Source organism: Rhodnius prolixus, unplaced genomic scaffold, assembly GCF_049639745.1.
Source record: "Rhodnius prolixus isolate KJV_2025 unplaced genomic scaffold, Rpr scaffold_10, whole genome shotgun sequence".
NCBI classification, from domain to species: domain Eukaryota; kingdom Metazoa; phylum Arthropoda; class Insecta; order Hemiptera; family Reduviidae; genus Rhodnius; species Rhodnius prolixus.
In genome coordinates, this window is record NW_027411615.1 from 15233961 (window position 1) to 15258682 (window position 24722).

The window sequence follows — 24722 nt, forward strand, 5'->3', positions numbered from 1 at the left end:
TATTTAAGGTACTTACACAGACTTTCTCAGATCACCTTCCGCTCTATTTTTCGGTAGTTTTTGGCGAGTCTGACGGCGTAGCAGATGTAGCTGTCCTTCCTTTGTTGCCTCAGTTGGTATGGCGAGAGGATAGCGCAGCGGAGTATAAACAGACATTGTCGACATTACTTGCTAGTGTTCCTCCTCTCCCTAAGGACCCACAGGAGGGTGTGGATATTCTCACAAATTTAATCAAGACTCCCTCTCTCTCTTGCAATGCAGGTCATTCTTCACATTATATAAGACAGTTTCAAAGAAAGCCTTGGTTTGACTATTCTTGTTTACGGGCGAGGCAAAGATCATTTAGGCTCCTTAACTTATTTCGGAAAACTGGTTCTCACTTCGCAATTACCGCATATCATGAAGCGAAGAGTAGGTATAAATTGCTGTGTAAGGATAAAAAAACAAATTTCTTTGTCTCAATAAATTCGGAATTTCAAGAAGTTAAAGACACAAAACAGTTCTGGCACTTAATTAACCAGTTTAAACGTAGAGGGTTTGTATGCGGTAACGAAATTAGCATGAATGCCTGGGTGACCCATTTTCGCAATTTGCTAAACCCAATGTCTCCTGTGCCAATTACCTTGTATGCCGAGCCCAGTATTGTGTGCCCTTCGCTGGATTCGTTTTTCACGATGGATGAACTTCGGTCAGTTATAAACAATTGCAGTAACAACAAGGCGCCTGGTCATGATCGGATAACATTTGAATTTTACAAAAATGCTCCTTCCACATTCCTTGATAGACTCCTTTCATTATTTAATCATATATATAATTCGGGCATAACTCCAGAATCATTTAGTAGGTCCATTATTTTTCGTCTTTTAAAAAAAGGTGACATTAATGAGGTTAGCAACTACAGAGGCATTTCCTGCTTGGATACAATCTCTAAACTTTTTTCAGGTCTTCTGTTGAACCGCTTAGAATTATTTGTAAGAGATAATAACATTTTGTGTGAAAACCAGGCAGGGTTCAGGCGTGGCTACTCAACTCTTGACAACTTATTCATTTTGACCAATCTTGTGCAGCTGACCTTTTTGAAGCCTAGGCAGAAACTTTATAGTTTCTTTATAGATCTCAAGTCAGCATTTGACTGCGTGGATCACGCCTCGTTAATATATAAGTTATTTAATATAGGGGTTTCTACCAAATTTATACATATCCTGAAGTCTTTGTACGCTGTTGCGATGTCGGCAGTCCGAGGCAGAAGCGGAATATCAGAGTTCTTCCGGGTAGCAAGTGGGGTTAGACAGGGGTGCCTTCTCAGCCCTATCCTGTTTTGTATTTTCCTTAATGACCTCCCTATGCTTTTGGAAGGTGGGGTGTGTGCTGGTTCAACTAAAGTTAACATTCTCTTGTATGCAGACGATGTTGTGCTTCTGGCCGACAGTCCTACTCTCCTTCAAAGGAACATAATCCTTCTTGAGGGATATTGCGATCGCTGGAACCTTACTCTTAATTTTAACAAATCAAAGGTATTGGTTTTTAAGAAAGGGGGTCGGCCGGCTGCCAATGAGCGGTGGTTCTACAAGGGTCAACGTTTAGAGAATGTCAATCAATATAAGTATCTAGGCGTGACGTTAACCTCGCGCCTCTCATTCGCACCTCACTTTAATTATAAGATTTCCTCTGCTAAAGCAGGCATCAATAAAGTTTGGTCGAGCTTTATTTCACAAGAGGAGGTCCCACTTAATGCTAAGTACCAAGTCTTTGAGGCTGCTTCACGGGCCGTTGTCTGTTACGGTTGCCAGGTTTGGGGTTATGAGCAATTCGACGCCCTGGAACAATTTCAGCGGTACTTTATTAAAAAGCTTTTTGCCCTGCCTCCATCTACGCCTAACTATATTCTACACATTGAAACAGCTTTAGACCCTTTATTTTTATTTACCCTACTACTTCATGTTAAGTACTGCCTTAAAGTAATAAATCTACCGGCATTCCGTTTGCCTCGAATTGTGGCTCTTGAGGTGATTGGGAGAGGTGTAGCATTCTTCGGTCGCTGGACGGCCCTTGCGCGGAGGTACTCTGCTGAGTTTGATGTTTCGCTGGAACACCAGGACCGTTGGCAAACACAGCTGTTAGATTTAGTTGCTAAAATCCGGAATGTTTGTCGAGAGGAGTCTATCAGAAGGGCCGGAAGTACAAAGCGTTTTCTGCTGTATAGAACACTAACTGATGTGAAGGCACACTTTGGGGCTTATTTCGGCAAAGATATTGCCACTAATCTGAAATTAGGGGACTTAAGGTGGCTATTTAAGCTAAGGGGAGAGTTGTTGAAGCTGAATAGCGTGCCATGGTTGGATTGTGAGGAGGACAAGAGCTTTTGTGCATTATGTACATCCGGGGTCCGCGAAGACCTCTTCCATTTCTTAGCCGAATGTCCATCACTGGGTGAGCTTCGCCTTCGGTATATGGGAGCCTCTATTGTTCCTAGCTACCAAATTGTTCGGCTGCTATCCTCATTGGAATTCCACCCACTTCTAAATTTCACTAAAGTGGCCTGGAGATCTAGGATTCAAGCTCTGAATGTAGACAGCTCCTTTATTCATAGTTGATACGCATTTTCCAAATTATAACATGATGCTTATTATTATTTTTTTCTAATTTTTTTAAATTTATTATTTTTATTATTATGATTAATATGTTATTATTATTTTTGTCATCACTTCTGTAACCTGCCCAAATAGAGAAGGAATTATTTAGTTTTTAATGTTTTATTACTGTATAGTTAATTTGTAATTATTTATTAGTTTTATTCATCCTTATTTTCTCATATGACTTTAATAGATAATTTCGTATTCTGTTTCATTTACATCTTATTGCCACACTTTCTCACTCTCTCTCTCTTCTTTGTTTATCACCGTTTTTTTATTATTTTTGATTTTCATAATTGATGTACCAACTCCTGCAGACGGCTATACGCCATGCATTTCCCAATAATTTTTTGTTTATTTTTTGTATTTTACATTTAATTATAAATAAAGGTTTATTGATTGAAAAGTTAATAATCATGGTCGATGGAGCCGAAAGTTGCCGACAAAAACCCGATCGCATTCTTTGATGGAATTTTCTAGTCTCTGACCCATCGGTCTTTGATGGCTAAGGTTTGTGCTGAATTTGCTGCTCTGTGGTGAGTTTATCCGCTATATTTCAGGAACGGAAAATCGCAGAAACTTCAAATTTGATATTTCGTTCAGGTGTCACCAGAGGAAGCGACAATAAATTTTTGGTCAAAATAAGTGCACCGAAAGTACCACTTTACTGAATAGATTTTTCACTTTTTTACCTTTTTTTAAAAAAACGTTTCTCCGATTTTCTCCAAACTTGGTATAATTGTAGCTCTCAAATAGTTCTATAACTTTTATTCGAAACATTTTACTGAAATACTTTGATTAAGGGCACTTTTGGTGGAAGGGGCGGTGGGTCCGTCCGGTAGAATTCCATTTCACTGTAATATGAATGTTGAAAATGTAGTAATTTTGAAGAACAAGTTCCCATCACCACACATGTTCTACTAGGTAATAAATATAATGACCAATTTATTACAACTGCGTAATTCATGCCGTTCGTATAATACTAGCGACTGACCTCATTTGAATAATTTTCACAATAATACATGTATGTATGCAGAGACAATAGACATAAACTTTATGAAGGTTATGTCTGTATAGTAACTAAATTTTGTTTGTGTAACCGGAAATAATATAGAACTCTCTGTTGTGTTTGTTGTAGATAACTAAATTATATTTTAAATTATTATTTTTTTTTTTACATAAAAGTTTTTGAAGCAATCGTGTTCACTAGGTAGGGATAGTATGTGGTAATCATGACCAATTTTCTATTATTTCCGAGTTTGACCGGAAATTCTCTTACCATGAGAATGGGGTAGTAAGAGAAAGTCGGGTAAGTATTAACACCAGTATTTTTTAATAAAAAAATAATTCACTTTTGTCAATGGGCCTGACCCTGCTTAATACTAATTTAGCTTAATATTAATACTAATTTTGGTTTCCCTCTACTAAATATTTTTCTTTTAATTTCAGTTTCCAATTGCATTTATCCCGGATATTCTCTTTTCTCAGTCCATAATAGTGAAAGCTTTCTCAGACGTCATCTATCAATTACTCATTTTTTTTTTCGTTTTTATGGTTGTTTTTCCGTTTTTATTATAATCATCGACTTCCTGCGAGAAGTGACGGAACAGCCACTGGGTTAAGAAGAAGCCAGGATGGTCTTCATTGCCAAAATAAATTGAGGGGACTTTTCTGCTGAAGAATTAGCATTCCAGGGAACCTTTTATTGTTAGTTTTTCTATTTATTTATTGAGGCTGTGGTAGGATCGTTGTTAATGTTAAATTGATGAATGATGCTGGTCCAGTTGGCGGCTGATTACTTTAGATCAATATTTTTCTCTAAGAGGGCGATAACGCCCCTTTGTGGGCGCTGGAGGGTTACAGGGGGGCGGTAAAGGGATCAGAGAAAATTGGGGAACGATGGTTGATTTGTGTTTTTGTAATATTTTAAACTAAAATCAAAATCTACCTAATACATTACATCAATTATTTTGTTTTTTCGTTAAATTTTGCTATAAAAACCAATCCCGATTGTGGTCGATTGTTCAACTATTTTTGATAGCATTCCCATCGATGGTATTTGTGTAAACGTGGATTTAGTGTTGTGGCAACACTCTAACTAAAAATAGAAGTTGTTTACATGTTAACGCGGTGGATTTACGGCAGTTTTAGAGTAAATTCGAGCCTGTTTATTCGCGAAGTAATATCGTTGATCGCTTGTTTCACGTTGAATTCGTTATTCGAAAATATCTCTAAGTAAATAAAAAGTAATTACCTATTTTTTCATGCGGGCTTAACGTCCAACTACCAATTTAGGTGTCGTGGACGGAGGCGACTAGCAAACATACTTTACTGTAAATTTCTTTTATTAACCATTAAATAAAATCCAAGACCTAAGACCGGGAATCGAACCCAGTACCACACTGCATATTAGAAGCTTTTTGCAGGTCTCGCCTCTTAACCGCTCGGCTACCGTGGCGCCTCGATAATATCTCTATTGTAAGGGCCCATGGAGGAAATAAAACGAACTTTATTTTGAACTTCCTGCAATTCTCTTCTTCTTTTTATTTGGACCCAGAGAGTTCGCGCACACAATTTTCGAAAAAACCAATTTTGTGGACCCGGAGGGCCTTAAAACATGTACTTACAGTAAAAAGTGGTCATCCAATACTAGAAATGGTATTTATCTACTACTCTTACCTTGACAAGATATCGTAAAAAAAAAAAAAAAAAATATTCTGTTATATTTATAACATTTAGAAAGAGAGTATGTTTTCGGTCCAGAGAAAGTTAAGAAATAATAGTAGATGGCAACATATTTGCTGGCGAGGAACAGTACCGGCTTCCGCCCAACCCCTAGGGCACTACTGTCTAGTTGGCCATAATTTACCGTCTCTAAAGAGTAGAATGGAGTTGTGGTATAAAACAGAGCATTTTCTTTTGGTTTTTTTTCCCACCAGATCCAGGCTGTCTTCCAGCATAAACCTATTTAAGCACAAAGTGGAGGCGAATAGGAAAAAAATATTGATTTGATTTGTAAATATAATTTACTATTAATGGAGAAACCAAATCAAGTTTGCTTGCCAAGTAAAAGCTCGAGTAACTGTATTAGCTTTAATTGATTTACTGCGGATAAAAAAAAGGGAGCCGCGAAAAGCCTTATAAATCTGATTAGGTGATCCGAAATGTCGCAGGCTGGCCTTGAATTGTGACGTAACTGGAAAATTGGTAAATTTAATGCATAATTGGATAGGAAAACATTCTACTACTGTAACAGCAAAAGTATTGGTATCTCTGTAAATCACATTTAACTCGATAAAAAGTGTGGAATGCGATTCTGGGTTTTCCAATAATCGATTGTTCTTAATTGATTAATGAAAACATCAGCATTTTGGTGCCATCTTTTTTTTTTTTAATGAAATATTTTTTTTTTCTTTTGTTGGATGCACTGATTCAGTTTGACATTAAATTATTATTATTTATTTCATTAATAATGGTGTATTTAAACGGCGTTATTTGAAGAACCTTATTCTGGTTCATTACGAATATTAGGTTTCAGTGCTCAATTTCTACAAAATCTTCTCTCCATGTACGTCTTGTTCACCAATTTTAAATGTTTTTATTTTCATTAACCCCACTTAAATTAACTAATAATCGGTAATTTTATAGATTTTATTACAGTTAACAATAAAACCTATCATTTTATGTGCTTAGGGATTTGTAAACACCAATTAACGGGTTAATACGAGGGTCGTTTGAAAAGTCCGTGCAAAGTCAGAGAGATAGCACCACTGGCGCGTATCGAGGTTATGTTTAGTTAGTAGCATCTCTTGGAAGAACACACACCAAGTTTCAGCCAGATCGGTCTATTTCTTTGTGTTTGGCATTCGTTTGAATGGAGGAAGTCGAGTGATTTTCAAAAAATGGACGAAAAAGAATTTCGTGTGTTGATTAAACACTACTTTATGAAAGGCAAAACGCCTCAGGAGACTAAAGAGAAGCTTAATAAACATTATGGTGACTCTGCACCTTCGATTAGAACAGTTTATAAGTGGTTTCAAAATTTTCGGAGTGGCCATATGGGCACAAGTGACGCTGAACGTTCTGGACGCCCTGTTGAGGTTACTACTCCAGAAATCATTGATAAAATCCATGATATGGTGATGGATGACAGAAGAGTGAAGGTGTGTGAGATTGCTAGTGCTGTGGGCATCTCGAATGAACGGGTACATAATATTTTGCATCAACATTTTGACATGACAAAGCTATCCGCAAGATGGGTGCCGCGATTGCTCACGCTTGACCAAAAACGAAATCGTGTGAAGTGTTGCAAGGACGGTTTGCAGCTGTTCCAGAAGAATCCGCAGGACTTTAAGCGTCGTTTCGTCACTGTGGATGAAACATGGATACATCACTACACTCCTGAGACCAAAGAACAATCTAAACAATGGGTTACCAAGGGGGAATCTGCGCCAAAAAAGGCGAAGACCGTTCCTTCGGCCGGAAAGATTATGGCGACTGTCTTTTGGGATTCGCAAGGAATAATCCTCATCGACTATCTGGAAAAGGGTAAAACTATTACAGGTGCATATTATTCATCGTTATTGGACCGTTGGAAAACCGAGCTGCAAGAAAAACGACCACGATTGGCCCACAAAAAAGTCCTTTTCCATCACGACAACGCACCAGCTCACACCTCAGCAGTTGTGGTCGCAAAATTAATGGAAATAGGGTTCCAACTCGTTTCATATCCCCCCTATTCTCCAGACTTGGCTCCCTCGGACTACTATTTGTTCCCCAATATGAAGAAATGGCTGGCGGGAAAAAGATTTTATTCAAACGAGGAGGTGATTGCAGAAACGAATGGCTATTTTTCAGACTTGGACAAATCCTATTATTCGGAAGGGATCAACAAACTAGAGCAGCGTTGGACGAAGTGTATAAGCCTAAAAGGAGACTATGTTGAAAAATAAAAAAGGTTTACCCCAAAATATTAAGTAGTTTTTATTTTTGCACGGACTTTTCAAACGACCCTCGTATGTACAGTTGTACCCATTTACTCTTTGACTGGGAAGGAAATGTAAACGCTATTTGTGGAAGTCAAAAAAACTCTAAATTTGTGCGTAATATTTTTTATAAGATTGTTTTCTATTGACGGTGTACAGATCTTACTAATATTTTTTTACCGTTTTTATTGCAGATGGCAAAATTTAGAGAAAGAAAGACAACTGGCCCTTTTTACTTGAATTTAAAATGATATTTTTGTTGGAAATGTCTCTAGTAACTCACTTATTAATCAGTTATTCACTTTTACCTCATGATATTTCCCCTCCATTAGCGAAAACATTCCTTTTGTAATTAAGCGACCTAAAAACACGCCACTCCGAGTAAACTAAAATTGGAAAATTCTTACTATTTCTTGTTTACATCATGCAGAGAGTCTCTGCAGTATAATCTGTTAAATAGCCATGCGGGGCAATGTGTATGATAAATCACCACATATTTCAGTAAAAAGTCATAATGTTAATCTAACTAATGGGTCAAACATGAGTGTAATGGCTTGAAAAATATTACTGATTAACCTAATGGATGCAACGGTAAGATGTGCAGCATTCATGGATAATATCTTTACTTTGAATTCCAACTATTCAACTAATGATTTTTCAGTCTTAAAGTGTGAATACATAGAGAATTTTCTTTTACTGCAAATAACCAAACTAACAATCTGTACACTTTCATTGACGTAGGATGGAATTTCAATCTGGAGATGCCATATACGATTAATCTCCTTAACAAAAACTTACAGTTTAAAAAGTTAAGTATAAGGGTTGATTAAGCGCCAAAAGGTACACAAATCAGCTAGTACCCAACATTTCATTCAAGCTTAGTTGATATAATTTAAGTAATTTTGCTGCATTAACTTTTCCTTCACATTTTTTAGAATTTATTAGATGTCACAGACCCTTATGCTGGCCAGTTCGTTCATAATATTATTTGGTTATAATTATGATAAAATGTATATTATATCTTCGTTTTTAAATAGGTACTTTATTTTAACTCTATTCCAAATTATTCTTCGGATTTATCTTTAATATGCCCTTTATTCTGAAGTTGTCACATCTTATACATGCATGTTAAAGTAGAAAAAGACAAAGTTAGAGTCGGCTACTGTTTAAATTTGAATCACGGAGGATTTAAAACAATATTTCAGACTTGAATTCGTCTTACCGAAATATTCGTGAGCACAAATAACACACAGTTAATAACAAGTAGATTATTCAACAACAATTATTCATTTCTCAATTGTAATTTAATTTTACTTATAGTAAAATACTGGAATAATTAGCTGTCCTAAAAGTATGCAATACTTATTTATTTTATATTACATAACATATATATAACATTGTGAGAAGAACAGCTACATTGAGAGTGTGATTGAAGAAAACTATATTATTTGCGATAGAGCCAGATAATTATTACCTATTATTATAAACGTTTGACTACTACATAAAATAACAATTACTTTAATCGAAGAATGAACTTAAACCGACGATTTTTATTAAAAATAAAATAATCGAAATCATTGATGTATGTTGGTGTAAGCATTTTTTTAAAAAAGTTTTTAAATTTTGTAGCCTCGTAATTTTTTTTATTTTTTATACCGTTTTCTTTTTAACCTGTAATTAATAGTTTGATTATTATAGATTAATAGATATTAAAGTCAATCTACAGTGCTACTTGAACAAATATTTTGTAGATGAAAATGGCCAGCATAAGGGTCTGTGACATCTAATAAATTCTAAAAAATGTGAAGGAAAAGTTAATGCAGCAAAATTACTTAAATTATATCAGCTAAGCATGAATGAAATGTTGGGTACTAGCTGATTTGTGTACCTTTTGGCGCTTAATCAACCCTTATACTTAACTTTTTAACTGTAAGTTTTTGTTAAGGAGATTTTTGTACCTTTTGGATAGATTTTCATTTTTGTCTATTTTGCTAAGTTACATATCTGCTTTACTGCTTTTTTTAAATTAGGAATAAGCAATTCTATCATTATAACCTGATAAGGTGTTAAGTAGGTACCGTAACTACCACTGGAGAGATCTTTTTAAAGAATGATTATAGTTGCGGTCCCCAAACCATCCTCAATAACAATTTTTTTGAGAAAGCCTTTTTATATAAAATAGGAAGGTATTTGTACGTAAAAAGCAAATTTAAACTGCGATTTCAGACCTTCCTTTTAAGAGGAGTAAGAAAAATAAACGGGCGATTACAGTACTTCTCCCTAAAAGGCAAAGAGGCAAAGATTTTGAATCGAACGACAATTCATTAATGTAAATAGGTTCACCCATTGATAATTTTAACGATTTCAGTACTTCCTCTTACTAGGTGTAAGAGCATGATGGCACTTCACAGCCATGTAGAGGAGCTTTAATCACTTCTTCGTGCTAAATTTTATCAAAATCGGACAAAGCGTTATAGAAATATTGGTAATAATAGTTTTAGAAACGGCCATACTTGGGTGGGGCAAACTCCCCTCCATATGAGGCGTAGCGACGAGACTTTTAAAGTGCAAATCTGTACAAAATTTCGATTCGAATGACACTTGTGTAGTATCATGTTTTCGGCAAAACGAAACTAACACCTCTTACACAAACGACGGTTCCAGTGAGACAGATTTCTCTACAAACAGGTGAGACGCTGCAATCGAATGAGAAGGCTTTACGGGCATGCATAGTTCTTCTGTAGCAGTATCAGTCTCGTTATTTAATAGCCACACCTCGTATAATGCGCAGTAACAAATTTATTCATTTAAATATTTATAATATGGTGTAAAAGTCAGAAAAAGTAAAAATAATCTTTTATGTAATATGTATTATCCAAGAATATATAATATCTATTTTTGGTTTTATTTATCAAAACAGAAGACTTTAAGTGAAACTACGTGATACGATATGAAGTAATTGTTCTGGTGATTATTCTATATTCTTGTTACATTAACTTTTGTATCTGCTTTTGAGTTTATGCGTTATTCTTTTTATTGTTTTACTTATATTTTTATTTTCAAAAAACTAATTATGAAACTACATGAAACTATTTTTTTTGTGTTTTATTCGCTTTAAAAAAAACCAACCTGTTTACTCCTTAAATAACAATTAAATTTAATTGTTACTTGGAAATGAAATCATAAAATAATTTTATTGTTAACTTCAAAATGAGTATACTGAATTTTTAAGTTTATTTCTATAAAACATTTTCTATGGAAGTTTTATTAATTTCGTGAATTTAAAGTTTAATAATTCAAATGCTTTTAAAACTTTTTCAATATAAATAAATGCGAACAAAATAAAACATTAAAATCCAGTGTAATAAAAGAGGGTTAGTTGAAGTTTTCTTGGCTTACAAAATTTTTGAAAGATTTGCAACAATCAATATATTTAATCAATCAATATTGATGTGATCCAGTCCTGGGGGATATAATGTCTTTGCAGAGTTTTGCTTGGACTTCTTTTTATCCACTTTCGCCCATGCGAGAAATATCTTTTGCTACCTTCACAACAATAATGCAAGGCGAGGAAGAATTAGTTTTATAGGGAAATTGGTTACAGTCTCTAGTAGCCGAACTTTTTACATGTCAAAGGAAGCCGCGTTTGGAAATCTACTGGTAACATTTCTAAGAAGATGCTTTAATGTTCAGCCTTAAACTTATTGGCGTGGGAAGGTCGGTTAAGCTGCTGGTCGAGATAATTCTGGAAAATTACATAGCCCCCAGCTTGTTCCTCCATGACGGAAGCAATGAGGACTTGTCGCACGAAGAATGGTGGTACTGCTCAATCTTATACTTACATACGAGGTGTGACTATTAAATAATGAGACTAATGCTGCTACAGAAAAACTATGCATGCGCCAAATCTTAACTACCGACAGCTGTGCAGCGTAAAGCCTTCTCTTTCGATTGCAGCGTCTCACGTGTTTGTAGAGAAATCTGTCAGACCGGAACCGTCGTTTGTGTAAGAGGTGTTAGTTTCGTTTTGCCGAAAACATGATACCGCACATGTAGTAGAGCAACAAATTGTCGTGAAATTTCACATGAAACTGGTGTAAAACCGCTACTGAAACTTATCTTTTATTAAAAGAAGTTTATGGCGATGAATGTTAATCAGTGCGCGAGTTTTTGAGTGGTTCAAGCGTTTCCAAGATGGCCGAGAAGACGTCGGAGATGATGACCGCCCGGGTCGCCCTTCCACGTCTAAAACGGATGGAAATATCGATTATAATTAATCAACATTACTTCCGTGAGGTGCTTGCTTAACTCCGTGAAAGAGTAAGGAAAAAACGACCCGATTTGTGGAAGAACAAGTCACGGGGTTCTCCATCAAGACAACGCGCTGGCTCACACTGCATTGTCTGTCAAGACGTTTCTAGCCAAGTACAACATCCCAGTTTTTGGCCATCTGCCTTATTCGCCTGACCTGGCCCCATGTGACTTTTATCTCTTCCCCAAAGTCAAATCTGCATTAAAAGGAATACGATTTCAGTCCATTGAAGCTGTGAAAGAAAAAGCGGCACGCGTCATGCAGTAGCTCACAGAAAAAGACTTCCAGCACTGTTTCGAACAATGGTAAATTCGCATGGAGCGTTGGAGGGATAGGGGAGGGGTGTATATTGAAGGTGATAATAACTAAATATGTACAAATTTAAAATAAAATGTTTTACAGCAATAGTCTCGTTATTTAATAGCCACCCCTCGTATATGGTGAACCAAAGATGGCATCTAACGTAGGCAGAGACTTTGTTTTGGAACACGCGCAACTTATTATTCGCCACTGTACAAAGACTTTAAGGGTCATTGTCCCTTAAGACAAGCATAAGTTAGAAAAAAAAGTCTCTGCTTAGAGATGACTGGAGAATTGCAGTTTTTATGATGTAAATAACTTTACATTGGCGTCACCACGTACAACTTTAGTTTAAATACTATTCATTCATTTAACTCGATTATCGCATAAAAGAGAATAATAAAATAGCTACAAGAATAGAATTACACAAAAGCATTCATTTCCGGATGGACAAATGACGAAATTCCGAAAGCACAAAAACATTTAATTCCTCGGTTAATTCAGATTTAAAAATAGGAAAGTGACTAATTGTAGATATAAGTACAGATAAGTGGACAACAAACTGATTAAAACCCGATGAAGACAGAATAGAGTCTGTCGTCATTCATACAGATATGTGAAGAAGATACGTGCTGGCGAAGATTGCCAAATAAATAAACAATTGCAAAGTGCTTAGGAAATGTTTGGCGGGAATCCAGGTAGTCGCCACACAAATAATAACCTTCCACTCTGTAGATTTCAATTTCTATTCTTCAACTGTTTCCTGTTGTGACGTCAATTATTCCCATAAATCATCAACAACACTTTACTTGATTCATTCGCAAATCTTTTTTGCTTTATTTTTCTTCGCTAATAAATTTTACGATGATAAATAAGTAAAGAATATTTATTATCACATCCAGCGCCTTCTGGAGGAGGTTTTTGGGTATGTGAATCTTCCCATCTAATCAAAAATATATCAAAAACAAGTCTTTTTTCAATAACTGGTCAAAAAAAAATATAAATGTAACGTATTTGTATAGATTATTTAAAAACATTTCAGTTCTAAGACAAGATTAAATAGCTTATAATTCTTCTACTACTGTATAGAAACATACGAGGTCTGTAAATTAAGTAATGAGACTGAATTTTTAAAAAAATTTTATTCAAAAAGAATTACAATTCTATATTGTCACCTTCAAAATAACTTCCTTCTGAAGCTACACAGCGCTGGAGACGTTTCTTCCACTCCTCATAGCAGTGCTCGTACTCCGATACTGGAATAGCTTTCAGCTGGTCGGTTGCAGCCGTTTGAATGTTTTCGACTGTCCCAAAATGAGTTCCCTTGAGGTGATTTTTCAACTTCGGGAAGAGAAAAAAGTCACAAGGACTCAAGTCAGGCGAATAAGGAGGCTGAGGAGCCACAGGAATGTTTTTACTGGCCAAAAACTCTGTTTATTGAAATTGCTGTGTGACAAAGAGCATTATCGTGATGCAACACCAACTTGTTCTTGATGTTTGGTCTCACACGAATTCGAAGTTTTTCAAGAACCTCTCGGTAAAAGTGTTGATTGACCGTTTATCCTTGAGGTAGAAACTCTTTGTGGACGATTCCGTGGATATCGGAAAAACCAAATCAGCCTGCAATTGATCTTCGACTTCGCCATCCTTGCTTTTTTGGGCCTTGCTCACCCAAGACTCGTCACCAGTAATGAAACGTTTTTCAAGGGAACTCATTTTGGGACAATCGAAAACATTCAGACGGCTGTAACCAACCAGCTGAAGGCTATATTCCAGTACCGGAGTTCGAGCACTGCTATGAGGAGTGGAAGAAACGTCTCCAGCGCTGTATGGCTTCAGAAGGAAGTTATTTTGAAGGTGACAATACAGAATTGTAATTCTTTTTGAATAAATTTTGTTTTAAAAAAATCAGTCTCATTACTTAATTTACAGACCTCGTAAATTCATCTGTTCTCTGCATTCTAAACATCATTTTCTAATCTAAAAATGGTGTAAGTTTAGGTAAGTAAGGGTTAGCCAGTCAGAGAGTATGTTTCGGCAACATTTCTGATTGATTTTGACTTGAGAATTTGAAAAACGATCCTGAGTTAATCTTGAAAACAACAAATATTTATTCTACGAAAGGTCTAATTTTTAGACATGAAATCCCCTTCACGTTGATTGGGAATTCTCCATTCGACTAGCGCCGTGGTTAAACCTACTCAGGCTAAAGATTGACTAACTCTGAGGTTATTTCCTTCTATCTTCGTGCTTTCCAGAAAGATGCCTAGATATCTTAAAAAGATCATGTTGCCTAAATTATTTTGTGAACACATTTTCAGAAACAGTCTTATTAATTTGGTGATTGTGTTGTATCCTGTATGAAACGAATAGTTTTTTCAATGAATAAGTATTTCAATTATTTCTCAATTCAAAATCGCTCGAAAAACTGTTTTTTTTTTACCAAACAATCTATTATTAGACCTAATCAAATTAGTAATCTAAGTCGAAATCTTTAAATCGTAAAAGATGGTTTTGTATAAAATGAGAGATTCTGCAGAAGACTCTACAAAAACGATTTTTCAAATTTGCTCTATTCCCTAAAAAGAGATAAGAACGTCTTTCTTTCAATTTTATGGTTGATTGGAAATAATATATTAACTTTTTTCTTAGAGAGGACTCGACTACAGATTTGATTAATTCACTGTAAGCATCAACTTGCCGCATTTACTAAGCAATTTCCAATTGCAAAACAATACATCATTTAGTTTAAATGAGTAATTGTGAAAGTTCATTATCTACTAATGAATTATTTGTTTTCAATATACAAGATAATGTTTAAAAACAAATGTATAATTAATTCATTTTATTTGTTTGTTACAGGATTTGCAGATAATTTATTATGGCCTGCATGGTCTCGAAGCGTTGTCCCATTATAGGGATTCCGTTCTCCGATCGTTGTGCAAGAGTGTCCGCTACGAAAGGCATTTAGCAAACGACGTCCTCTATTAGTTAGTATAATTTTGGTTCTTATTTACATAGAATGAAGCTTATAAATTCGATTCATAATTTTCAGTATTATAAAATAATAAAACCGCACTGAATCCTGTCATAATGTCTTATAGTGGAAATATTTTCAATGATAATTATCATATTTAAAGAATATTAAAACATAATCGTCAAAAACATTTCTGAAAAAATGATATGAAAGTAAATGAAAAGTTGAGAAATTAGCTCTCTAATTTTAGTCGGATTCACATTTTAATATTTAAATAACCTACTGATTTTAAATAATGTTCTAAATTTACATAAAACCTAGCACTTTTGCAGAATGAGCTAAAAATACAATTCCTGTGATAAAAGTAAATGCCTTTGATCATTAGAAAAACGTAAGCTTCTGCCATCTAGCGGCGTAAAAACAACTAAGTACTATTAAAAAAGTGTAAGCTTCTGCTATCTAGCGGCGTAAAATGCAACTAATGTACTAGGTTGCCAAGGTTTCATTATCTATTCTACTGTTTATTTTAAAACCTGTTTACATGTTTATGATACTTTACTGCATTTCTGCAATTTATATTTATTTCTCAATTTCTCTACAAAGTGAAGGGCATTAGATGGAAATTATGCTTTATAATAAATACTATCACAATTTATTCCTAATCATAAAATGACAGAGAATTCAAGCTTCTTGCTTTATAAAAATACATTTTATGAGACATTAATTTTATTTTAAAAAATCTAGTTTCTCAATTTTTTTTAATGCGATTTAAATATATTATCGTATTTGTTACCTTTTCTGTAAGTCTGTACTCTTACCGATTGGGTTCTGTTTGAGCTCATGATTATTAACTAACATTTTATCTTACACGATTTTAATGATTTAATTTTGGACAAATCAATGAGCCTGTATTTAAAAATAATAATTTTTTTGTACTAAGCCTATTAGTTGTTTGAAGATACATTGGATAATTATAATTTTGGCTAAAGTAAGGAAACAATCCTGGTTTATTTTAATGCAAAGTTGCACCAAAATGTAAATAGCAGTTTTTAAGACGTTCATTGTCAATAAATAATTTCATTATTTATTCTTGATAAACCATGTTTAGAAGCGTTTATGTAAAAAGAGTATTAGTTTATTTTATAAATATATTTAAGTTAACTCTTAAGTATATTGCAGCTTTTTTAGATAACGACTATCCCATAAACTATGTTTTACTATTATTAAGTAAACCTTTTTGTTACATATTTAGCAAAGCAAAACATAGATCTTACGGAGCTTGATTAGAAGAAATGAAGCATACAGAATCATACATCCTGCTAAAAACGAGATTAAAATCCTAAGTGTGTATAAAAGAAAAGTGAAATTAAGCTTGAAATCATCTTAGACCGAGACCAGGAATTAGAAACGAAAACTTAAAAAATATAAGATTCTTATAATGTACCAGTATTTTGTCTAAAGAATAGCGAGTAAACATAAAGAAATGAGTTATTCACAATCAAATTAATATAACCTTTCTAGACGTTTAGGTATGAAAGATGTAGTATTTTCAAATTGCATTAAAATTGTTTTAATTAACTGAGTAAAATAGATAAATAGTACATAAATCTATGTCGTAGTAAATAAAATATGTACTTACACTATTCAATTTTATTCCATAAGCCATCACCAGTATGGTCAATGTTTACTTAATGTAGTTAATCAGAATGCCGCTAGATAGGACATGCATTCAAACTGCTGAATAATAGTTTCCGTATTTCCCCGCTATATTGCATTAGCATTAAAAAAATCTAGTTGGCAGTGGTGTTGCACTGTGGAAGAACTTATGAACGGTTGGTAAGAATCTTTTTGATTTTATAATGAATTAGATTTCTGAAAGAATAAAGTTAATTTCTGTAAAGAAATCCTAAATTTAATAATACTTCTGCTAGTCAGAAATAATCAAATAACTTCTTAAGAAGGATCTTACTCTTAACTGAAATTATAATCTTGGTAAGTTTGCGATTATTAATAATGACTGTATTTAAAATAATTATTACTATTAACATTGTTTCATGTGTTTTAAAAATAATTGGAATCAAGCTAGATTTTAATTTAGGTATAAGTCTATCTTGAGATCAGACTTGTTAAAATAATCAAACTTGGTCTAAGTTTAAGAAGGTTGTGATTATTGTTATTGAATTTAACAGAAAGTCTTTAAATTGTCAAGAAACTAGGATGAATAAGAATTATTAATTCAAGAATTAAACCAAAATTTACATAATATTAAGCATATTTCTTAATAAATTGAACTTTTTTTTTTTGATAGTTTACAATTCTCTGCTGCGTTCTAATGAACATGATTACTTCGGCTCATTGTGGCTTTCAGCACATTGAGTCGTCAGCTGCATTTAATACTCAGAGATACCCCATTGCAGTTGTTATTGCAAGAGCTTTAATTAGGTCTAATTAAAGAAAGCAAGGAGGAGCTATAAAGAGAAATGGAAGCAGCAGATAACCTGGAACTTGCCCAGAATAGTAGAACTTTCTTGCATTCAGTTGGGATATGGCAATTTTTTATAATTATTATTTATTTATGTCATTTATGCTGGAAACATCTAAGTTCATTCAGCTTTGGCAGTATTTTCTCAATACTAACGACATTGTTCATTACTGAACAGTGTTAGAATATTGGTTAACAGTATTAGAATCATCATCCTCCGTCGCAAGATTAAAGAATGACGAGTCTTTTTTCAAGTTACCGACTCTCTAGTGGTAGGATGACTCAAAGAACTTCATTTAGAGGGCAAAATTATGTTAGAAAAAGTTATAAGAAAGCCTTTATTGTCATACAAAAATTGAAAGTTATTTTCGATTGTTAATTTTTTCCTTGACAGTTGAACATTTTATTACTCTATAGAGATTAAATTTTAATTTTAATTTTTGGTGTGAACTGTCTTGGAAGAGTTAATTTTCAAGGTATTGATTTCTATCCTTTCAAAGTATGTCCACTTTGAAGCCTAAAAACATTAAATATTACTACAACTAAACTTTTGTCTATAGGCAGTGCTGCAGTCTAGCGTAAAAAGAACCAAACATTAATGAGGTTGCCATTATGGTTTCTTGACCATTGTATTGAAAGCTTTGAATTAGTCAATATAATTAATTTTTTTATTATTTTATTAGTGTCTTATAGTTCATTTTTACGTGTTTACTTTATTAAATATTACTTCAACTTTTAATTAATGAAAGTTAAAAACTGATGGAAAAATGGTTGAGTCTCAGTTACACTGAAGTATAAAGTGAGTTGAATTTACTGTGTCCATTACTAAAACAATCTTTTAAGAAACTGCAGTCTAGTTAATTAGTTTTGAAAAAGATTTATTGGAAAGAAATATTTGAAATAAAAATGAAAATAGAATAATCTTGCTTGGATGTCACAACTTTACATCATTTGAGAAATAGTAAAACAAATGAGTGCATTGTTCCACTGTAATTCCTAAAGGTCTATTCTATTTATCTTTGAATACTTGATTTGATTGACTGATTTAAATGTTTATTTAGAGAAAGTCATAAAAAGAAATGTTTTCAACGCCATAGATTTTTTGAATAAACATATAATAATTGAATTAAAGAAAATATTAAGAGTAGAGAATAGCAAGCATACATTTCCTTTTATTTAATAGCTATGTTTTAATTCTTTATTCTGGGTATTTTGTTTAGATGTTTTTTAAATTGATTCCCAAAAGTATGAAAATTTCGAATTCGTGGTCTAAATTTAATTGTAAAGTCATTGAAACTTGATCAATTACAGAACCTTATGTATATGTTATCTTTACTGAAGATTTTTAATTTGAAGTTAGTTTTCTTCTATCTTATTTCTTCCAAATGTTTTCACTGTATATTTTGAAATAGTTTACCTCCATTATTTTGTATCAGATTCTCTACTCTTTGAGTGAGTATTGTTAGATGCTTGGATTTTATCAGACTGGCCTGGTAGTTATGCTACAGACCCGTCACTTAGAGGAATCCGCTATAATATTTGCGAAATAAACTGTGCCTTCATTTAGCATAGATGTCCCACAATCTGATAATCCATGCAAAAACAGAAATATAAAACTATTTAGTCGAATAATTATGTTTATGATACTAATAATTTGTTTTGCAATTCTAGTACTGGAGAGCTTTCAACATGTTGGTACATCCTTCTGTCCGGATCTGTCTTCATCGATGGATCTATGTTCCTGCCTACTTCAAGGTATGTACCTCTATTGATTTCTGTTTTATAAAGGGGATTGTTGAAGCTTGTTCGAGTTTTAGGTTTTTTTTTATTCATTGGGGTTTTAAGACATTCATTTAAGAAGCTTATCAAGGAATTCGGGGGCCTGGGTGTAAAAACGAGTTTAGGGCCAGATCCCTGTACGTTTGCAATTTTTTAGCCGTCAACTGCATCTTGTATCTTTGTGCATAAATGTATGTTTTTGACTGCTAGAATAGTAGTTCATATCTAGGTATTTTGTTGTTCTTTGAAACAAATATGTCACTCACTTAATATTGTTTGTAAACCCAATATTTTGTAGCCAGCTTATTGTAGCTTTTCTCGCGCGTATTACACTCCATCAGGTCGATCTCATTTTCTCATTATTCCTGAATAGCTAATAAAAATGTTTCTTGCGTTTTGATTTTACTCCATTCTGACGAAATGCCCAATCTTAACAATCATCTATCATTAAGGTGTACGATTTTTTGGGGATTTATTTTCAACTACGCCTTAGTTGCTTGACTTCTTGGATCTTACTTTTTTGTCTACTACGTATCAAAGTTCCTTGTTCTTAAGGACTTCATGAGGAACAGAAGTCATTTCACCATTACCACAAAAGTGGCACATCAAGCTTTCAGCAATGCTAATATCAATGCAAAAGCATCTTCAGAAAGTCGTATCTAATCTTCATCGTCCATAAGCAGTCGAAAACCATACAAAATCAACATCAACGGGAGAGACCTTTAGAGGATTTGCCATTTTTAAAGTTTAAAGGTTCTTGCTTTTCCGTAATTCCTTAGGTAGGTTGCGCCATGCTTAAGCCCTCTTTAGCCAGAAGGACCACCGATACATTGCCACGAAACCAACATCCAAGTATCCTTCCTGAAACCTATAGTAAGTTTCATACTTACTTTTATTTATAAAGTTTTAATGGCTTTAATGCATTGAAAACTTTGATAGTTCTGTGTCACTATCTATAACTTGACCACCGAACAAATCCTAAATCACCGTCTTGACCCTAGACTTTCATGGAACTTCTTCTCTTAGATTAGATTACATTAGATTAGGGCGCCCTCAAGGCCTACGCCATTGCGACCTTTTGGATCTATTGTGGCTCCCCAGCTTTAGAGCTCACCCTCCAGATCCGTCCGTTTAATCAGACTCTTAATGCTGAAGAGCGACTCCTGAGTAAAGATCACAGGCCTTGCTTTTTCTCCCCGAGAAGTAACATCCTTAGCCACACAAGCCCTTCACACTGACACAACACGTGCAGTGCCGTTTCCTCCTCTTCCTGACAAGACCTACAAAGGCTATCATCAGCCAGGCCCATGCGAAATCTCTAATGAACTCCTTCGCCTGTCTCTGCCCAGTGGTGGCGAGCCACCACTCCTGAGACCTACTCTGCACCCATAAGTTGATGGCCGCAGACTTAAAACTCTTCGAAACCCTAAAACAGGGCTCCGGGCCAACGAAGTGTTCCGCAGAGCCTTCCTGGGCCAATAAATCTGCCACTTCGTTTCAACTTCTTCGGTTGCTGAACCGAAGATCTTCCTTTTGCAATAGCAGAAATATTAATGTTCTAGGGAATGTTAGGTCTTAAAATAACCGTTATCACTTACAGCAGTTACAGCTATGACCGATTAAGAGTGAGTGTGAAAGAGTAATGCCTTTTTTTTCAGCCGTCGTGGACGGAGGCGATTAGCAAACATACTTTGCTGTAAAATTTCTTTTATTAACCATTAAATAAAATCCAAGGCCTAGAGACGGGGAATCGAACCCAGTACCACAAGCATACTAGCTTTACAGGTCTCGCCTCTAACCGCTCGACTACCGTGGTGCCTACACGAACGAATAATATCTCTCCTATTGTTGAAATAATCAAATCGTTTAAATTATTTGTCTAAATAACTTTTATAGGCTTACAGTTTAAATTAAAATGATTCTAGTTTTAATTTTGTTAATTACTATTTTGAGATAAGTTTTACGGGAGTCATTCCATGTCAAATCAACACGGGGTCTGAACCTCACCATCTCGGATTTTCTTGAAATTTGGCACATGTCTACTATTGGTATAGACTTGGAAAAATATGAAATTTTACTGTGATATGTCAACTGGTTTACGAGTTACAGGGCTGTAAAGTTGCCAAAAATGGGCTGAAAAACAGGGAACCCCGTGTTTTTGAATTACTGTGGAAGCTTTCCTAATTGAACCACAGACTTGGGATTGGTGTCATTTTATAGCATATATAATGCCCTTTCCTGTGATATGCGACACCATATGGGTTAGGATAAATAAAGTTTGTTAAATTTAAATTTAAAATTTAAATTTTAAATTTTTTAAAAAGTACATATTTTAAAATTTTAAAATTAATTCCATGAATAGCTAGTAGTGTTATGAATCACTGGGCAAAATATTAATTTGGGACGACAATGGCTTCATTGTTAAAAAAATTTAAGACTAAAGCTGCAATCCGATTAATTCAACTCTGAATTCATGTTAATACAATAATGCTAATAATAATTCCACTAATAAGTCCAAAGTAAAACATACTGTTAAGTAATAGGACCCCTTTATTATTTTAAGCTTGAAAAGGCTTCATTTGTTTGACATGCATCACTTTCTAGAAGGACATATGTAAGTTCTTCCAGTCAGAGTCATAGGATCAATTTTTATCAAAACATCCACTACTGATACCCAAAGAATATCGGCATTTCTTGGATGCGAGATGATTTAGAGGGTCCAGCTGGATGAAGAAAAGTTACTTTTACTTCATCAAGTTCTTCATTTTTCTCTAAAACATATCCAAGCCACCAGTTTATTTATAGACTACACTGATATAACCTGATATGTCGGCTAATTTTAGTTTATCAGGGAATTTTGAAACTTCCATTTCGCAAGCTTCTGAGTTCATAGAAAAGTTTTTAACCAATATTTTGGATTTACTTCTGGGAATGAAAGCATGGTATTGCTGTGTTCCTTTAATAGCCAATGCTTGAGCAAACCGATTTTTTAAAAAACACTCAGATTCAACGTAGTCTTCCTGGGTTGAATATGCAAAGTCTATGTTGGTGATGTTTTCTACTGCCCACTCAAAAAGTTGTAGTGAGGTTTGGATTTGATTTTCATAGAGTCGTTGCAAACTGGCACGAGCTGCCAGTCTCTTTACCGAACCCCCTACGCCATCACAAGGCCCTTTGCCGACTTAAACCAACTTAAAGAGGCTGTTATCTCAGCCAAAGAAGACTGTTCTTAAACAAAGATATTAAATTGAATTATTTTTGTATGATTTGATTAACTGCATAATTTCATTAAAATAATATATTATAATTAATATGAATAATTACTGTAATCATAATTATTAATTCTAAAAATGATTTCAAAATCAATATTTTAAATCTTAATAATTATTAATTATGATTCATTGATTCATTATTACTATTTTCAATTTATTTATTACTTTAATTTTATTAAAATATATTTTCCATGAAAAGGAGCTTTAGTCTTAAATTTTTTTAACAATGAAGCCATTGTCGTCCCAAATTAATATTTTGCCCAGTGATTCATAACACTACTAGCTATTCATAGAATTAATTTTAAAATTTTAAAATATGTACTTTTTAAAAAATTTTAAATTTAAATTTTAAATTTAAATTTAACAAACTTTATTTATCCTAATCCATATGGTGTCGCATATCACAGGAAAGGGCATTATATATGCTATAAAATGACACCAATCCCAAGTCTGTAGCTCAATTAGGAAAGCTTCTACAGTAATTCAAAAACACGGGGTTCCCTGTTTTTCAGCCCATTTTTGGCAACTTTACAGCCCTGTAACTCATAAACCAGTTGACATATCACAGTAAAATTTCATATTTTTCCAAGTCTATACCAATAGTACACATGTGGCAAATTTTAAGAAAATCCGAGATGGTGAGGTCAAAAATGGTCTTTTTTTGTGTTGATTTGACATGGAATGACCCACGGTATTAATCTTAAATTAATCCTTTCTCTCATATGCTGTACAATTATTTAGCTTGTTATTATTTAACCAAGTAGTTACGTTGCAGCTCAATGCGAATGCTAAAGTAAACAAATTTTGATAAGAAAACAGTTAATATTTTTTGACGCTACATTTGACTACTCATTTTTATTTCCTGCAATTTATAATGTTTTTTTAAATTAATTTGAGTGCCCATGTTTTTAATTTCTACGACATATTATCTTCTTTTTTGATCACGATGTATTGTAGTTACAAAAAAATTTAGTAACTACTTCAGACAGACTAAACTGCCTTAGGCCCTAACTTGTAAGGGATAGATATGTTTATTTTTATGTTCGGCCCAGATGGGAGGCGCTGTCATTCTTGTAACCATACACTTCCGGACCGCATTCCCTGTGATTATGGTTATAAACTTCGTGGATGCGTTTTTTTTTAAATTATTATTAGGATTATGCTTTATTGCTGTAACAAAAATTATGCCCATTCCTTAAAAGGTATTCATAAATTTCGGGTTCGAACAAATTTCATTGGATGCAGACAGTATATTTTTTTATTATTATAAGTTAAATTTATATTATGACAGATTTCACTGTTATTTTTATTATTTTTCAAGGACTTCTTAGAAATTAATTTCAGAATAAATTATTTATATATTTATTTTTTTGTGCTTGTGTCTGGTGAATTGTTTAATTATGGAAAATAATTTATTTAAATTAAAACAAATTTTCTGCTTTAGTCTTGTTTCTTTTGGAGTTGGTTTTTGTTTTTTTTATTTAGCTTCATATCTTGTTTCTATTAAGTGGTATTCTCGTATCTCTAATTAGACTGTAAAGTTTTTGTTGGTAATTAATAATTTTGCCTTGTTTCAAATTATACACCAGCTTGTGTTAATTTAATTTAATTTCTGTGCACTTCTTTAGGTTTAATGAATTTACTTTTTAGTCTTTACCTACTTAAAAAATAACAAAAACTTGATCCACTTTCTCTGCTGCAAGTGTTGCAAAATTGTTTTTTATTCCAAGTAGACAAATTTCTCCAAACCTTGGAGTTTCTACTGAGCAGTTAGATTTATTACTTTCTCTTACTCAAATAATGAGAGAAGTTATTGTACGAGGGTCGTTTGAAAAGTCCGTGCAAAAATAAAAAGTACTTAATTTTTTGGGGTAAACCTTTTTTATTTTTCAACATAGTCTCCTTTTAGGCTTATACACTTCGTCCAACGCTGCTCTAGTTTGTTGATCCCTTCCGAATAATAGGATTTGTCCAAGTCTGAA

The 24722-nt window shown here is 33.8% G+C and overlaps 1 protein-coding gene across 4 annotated transcripts in view; it reads left to right on the forward strand.

The window, feature by feature from the left end:
- Nucleotides 1–24722, forward strand: part of LOC141457137 (rap guanine nucleotide exchange factor 2-like) — a 519728-nt gene that overhangs the window by 159338 nt on the left and 335668 nt on the right. For all 4 annotated transcript variants that reach the window (XM_074133690.1, XM_074133691.1, XM_074133694.1 and 1 more), the window contains exons 4-5: nucleotides 15093–15220; nucleotides 19361–19444. In XM_074133690.1, the coding sequence (XP_073989791.1) occupies nucleotides 15093–15220; nucleotides 19361–19444 (212 nt within the window). The remainder of the gene's footprint in view (nucleotides 1–15092; nucleotides 15221–19360; nucleotides 19445–24722) is intronic.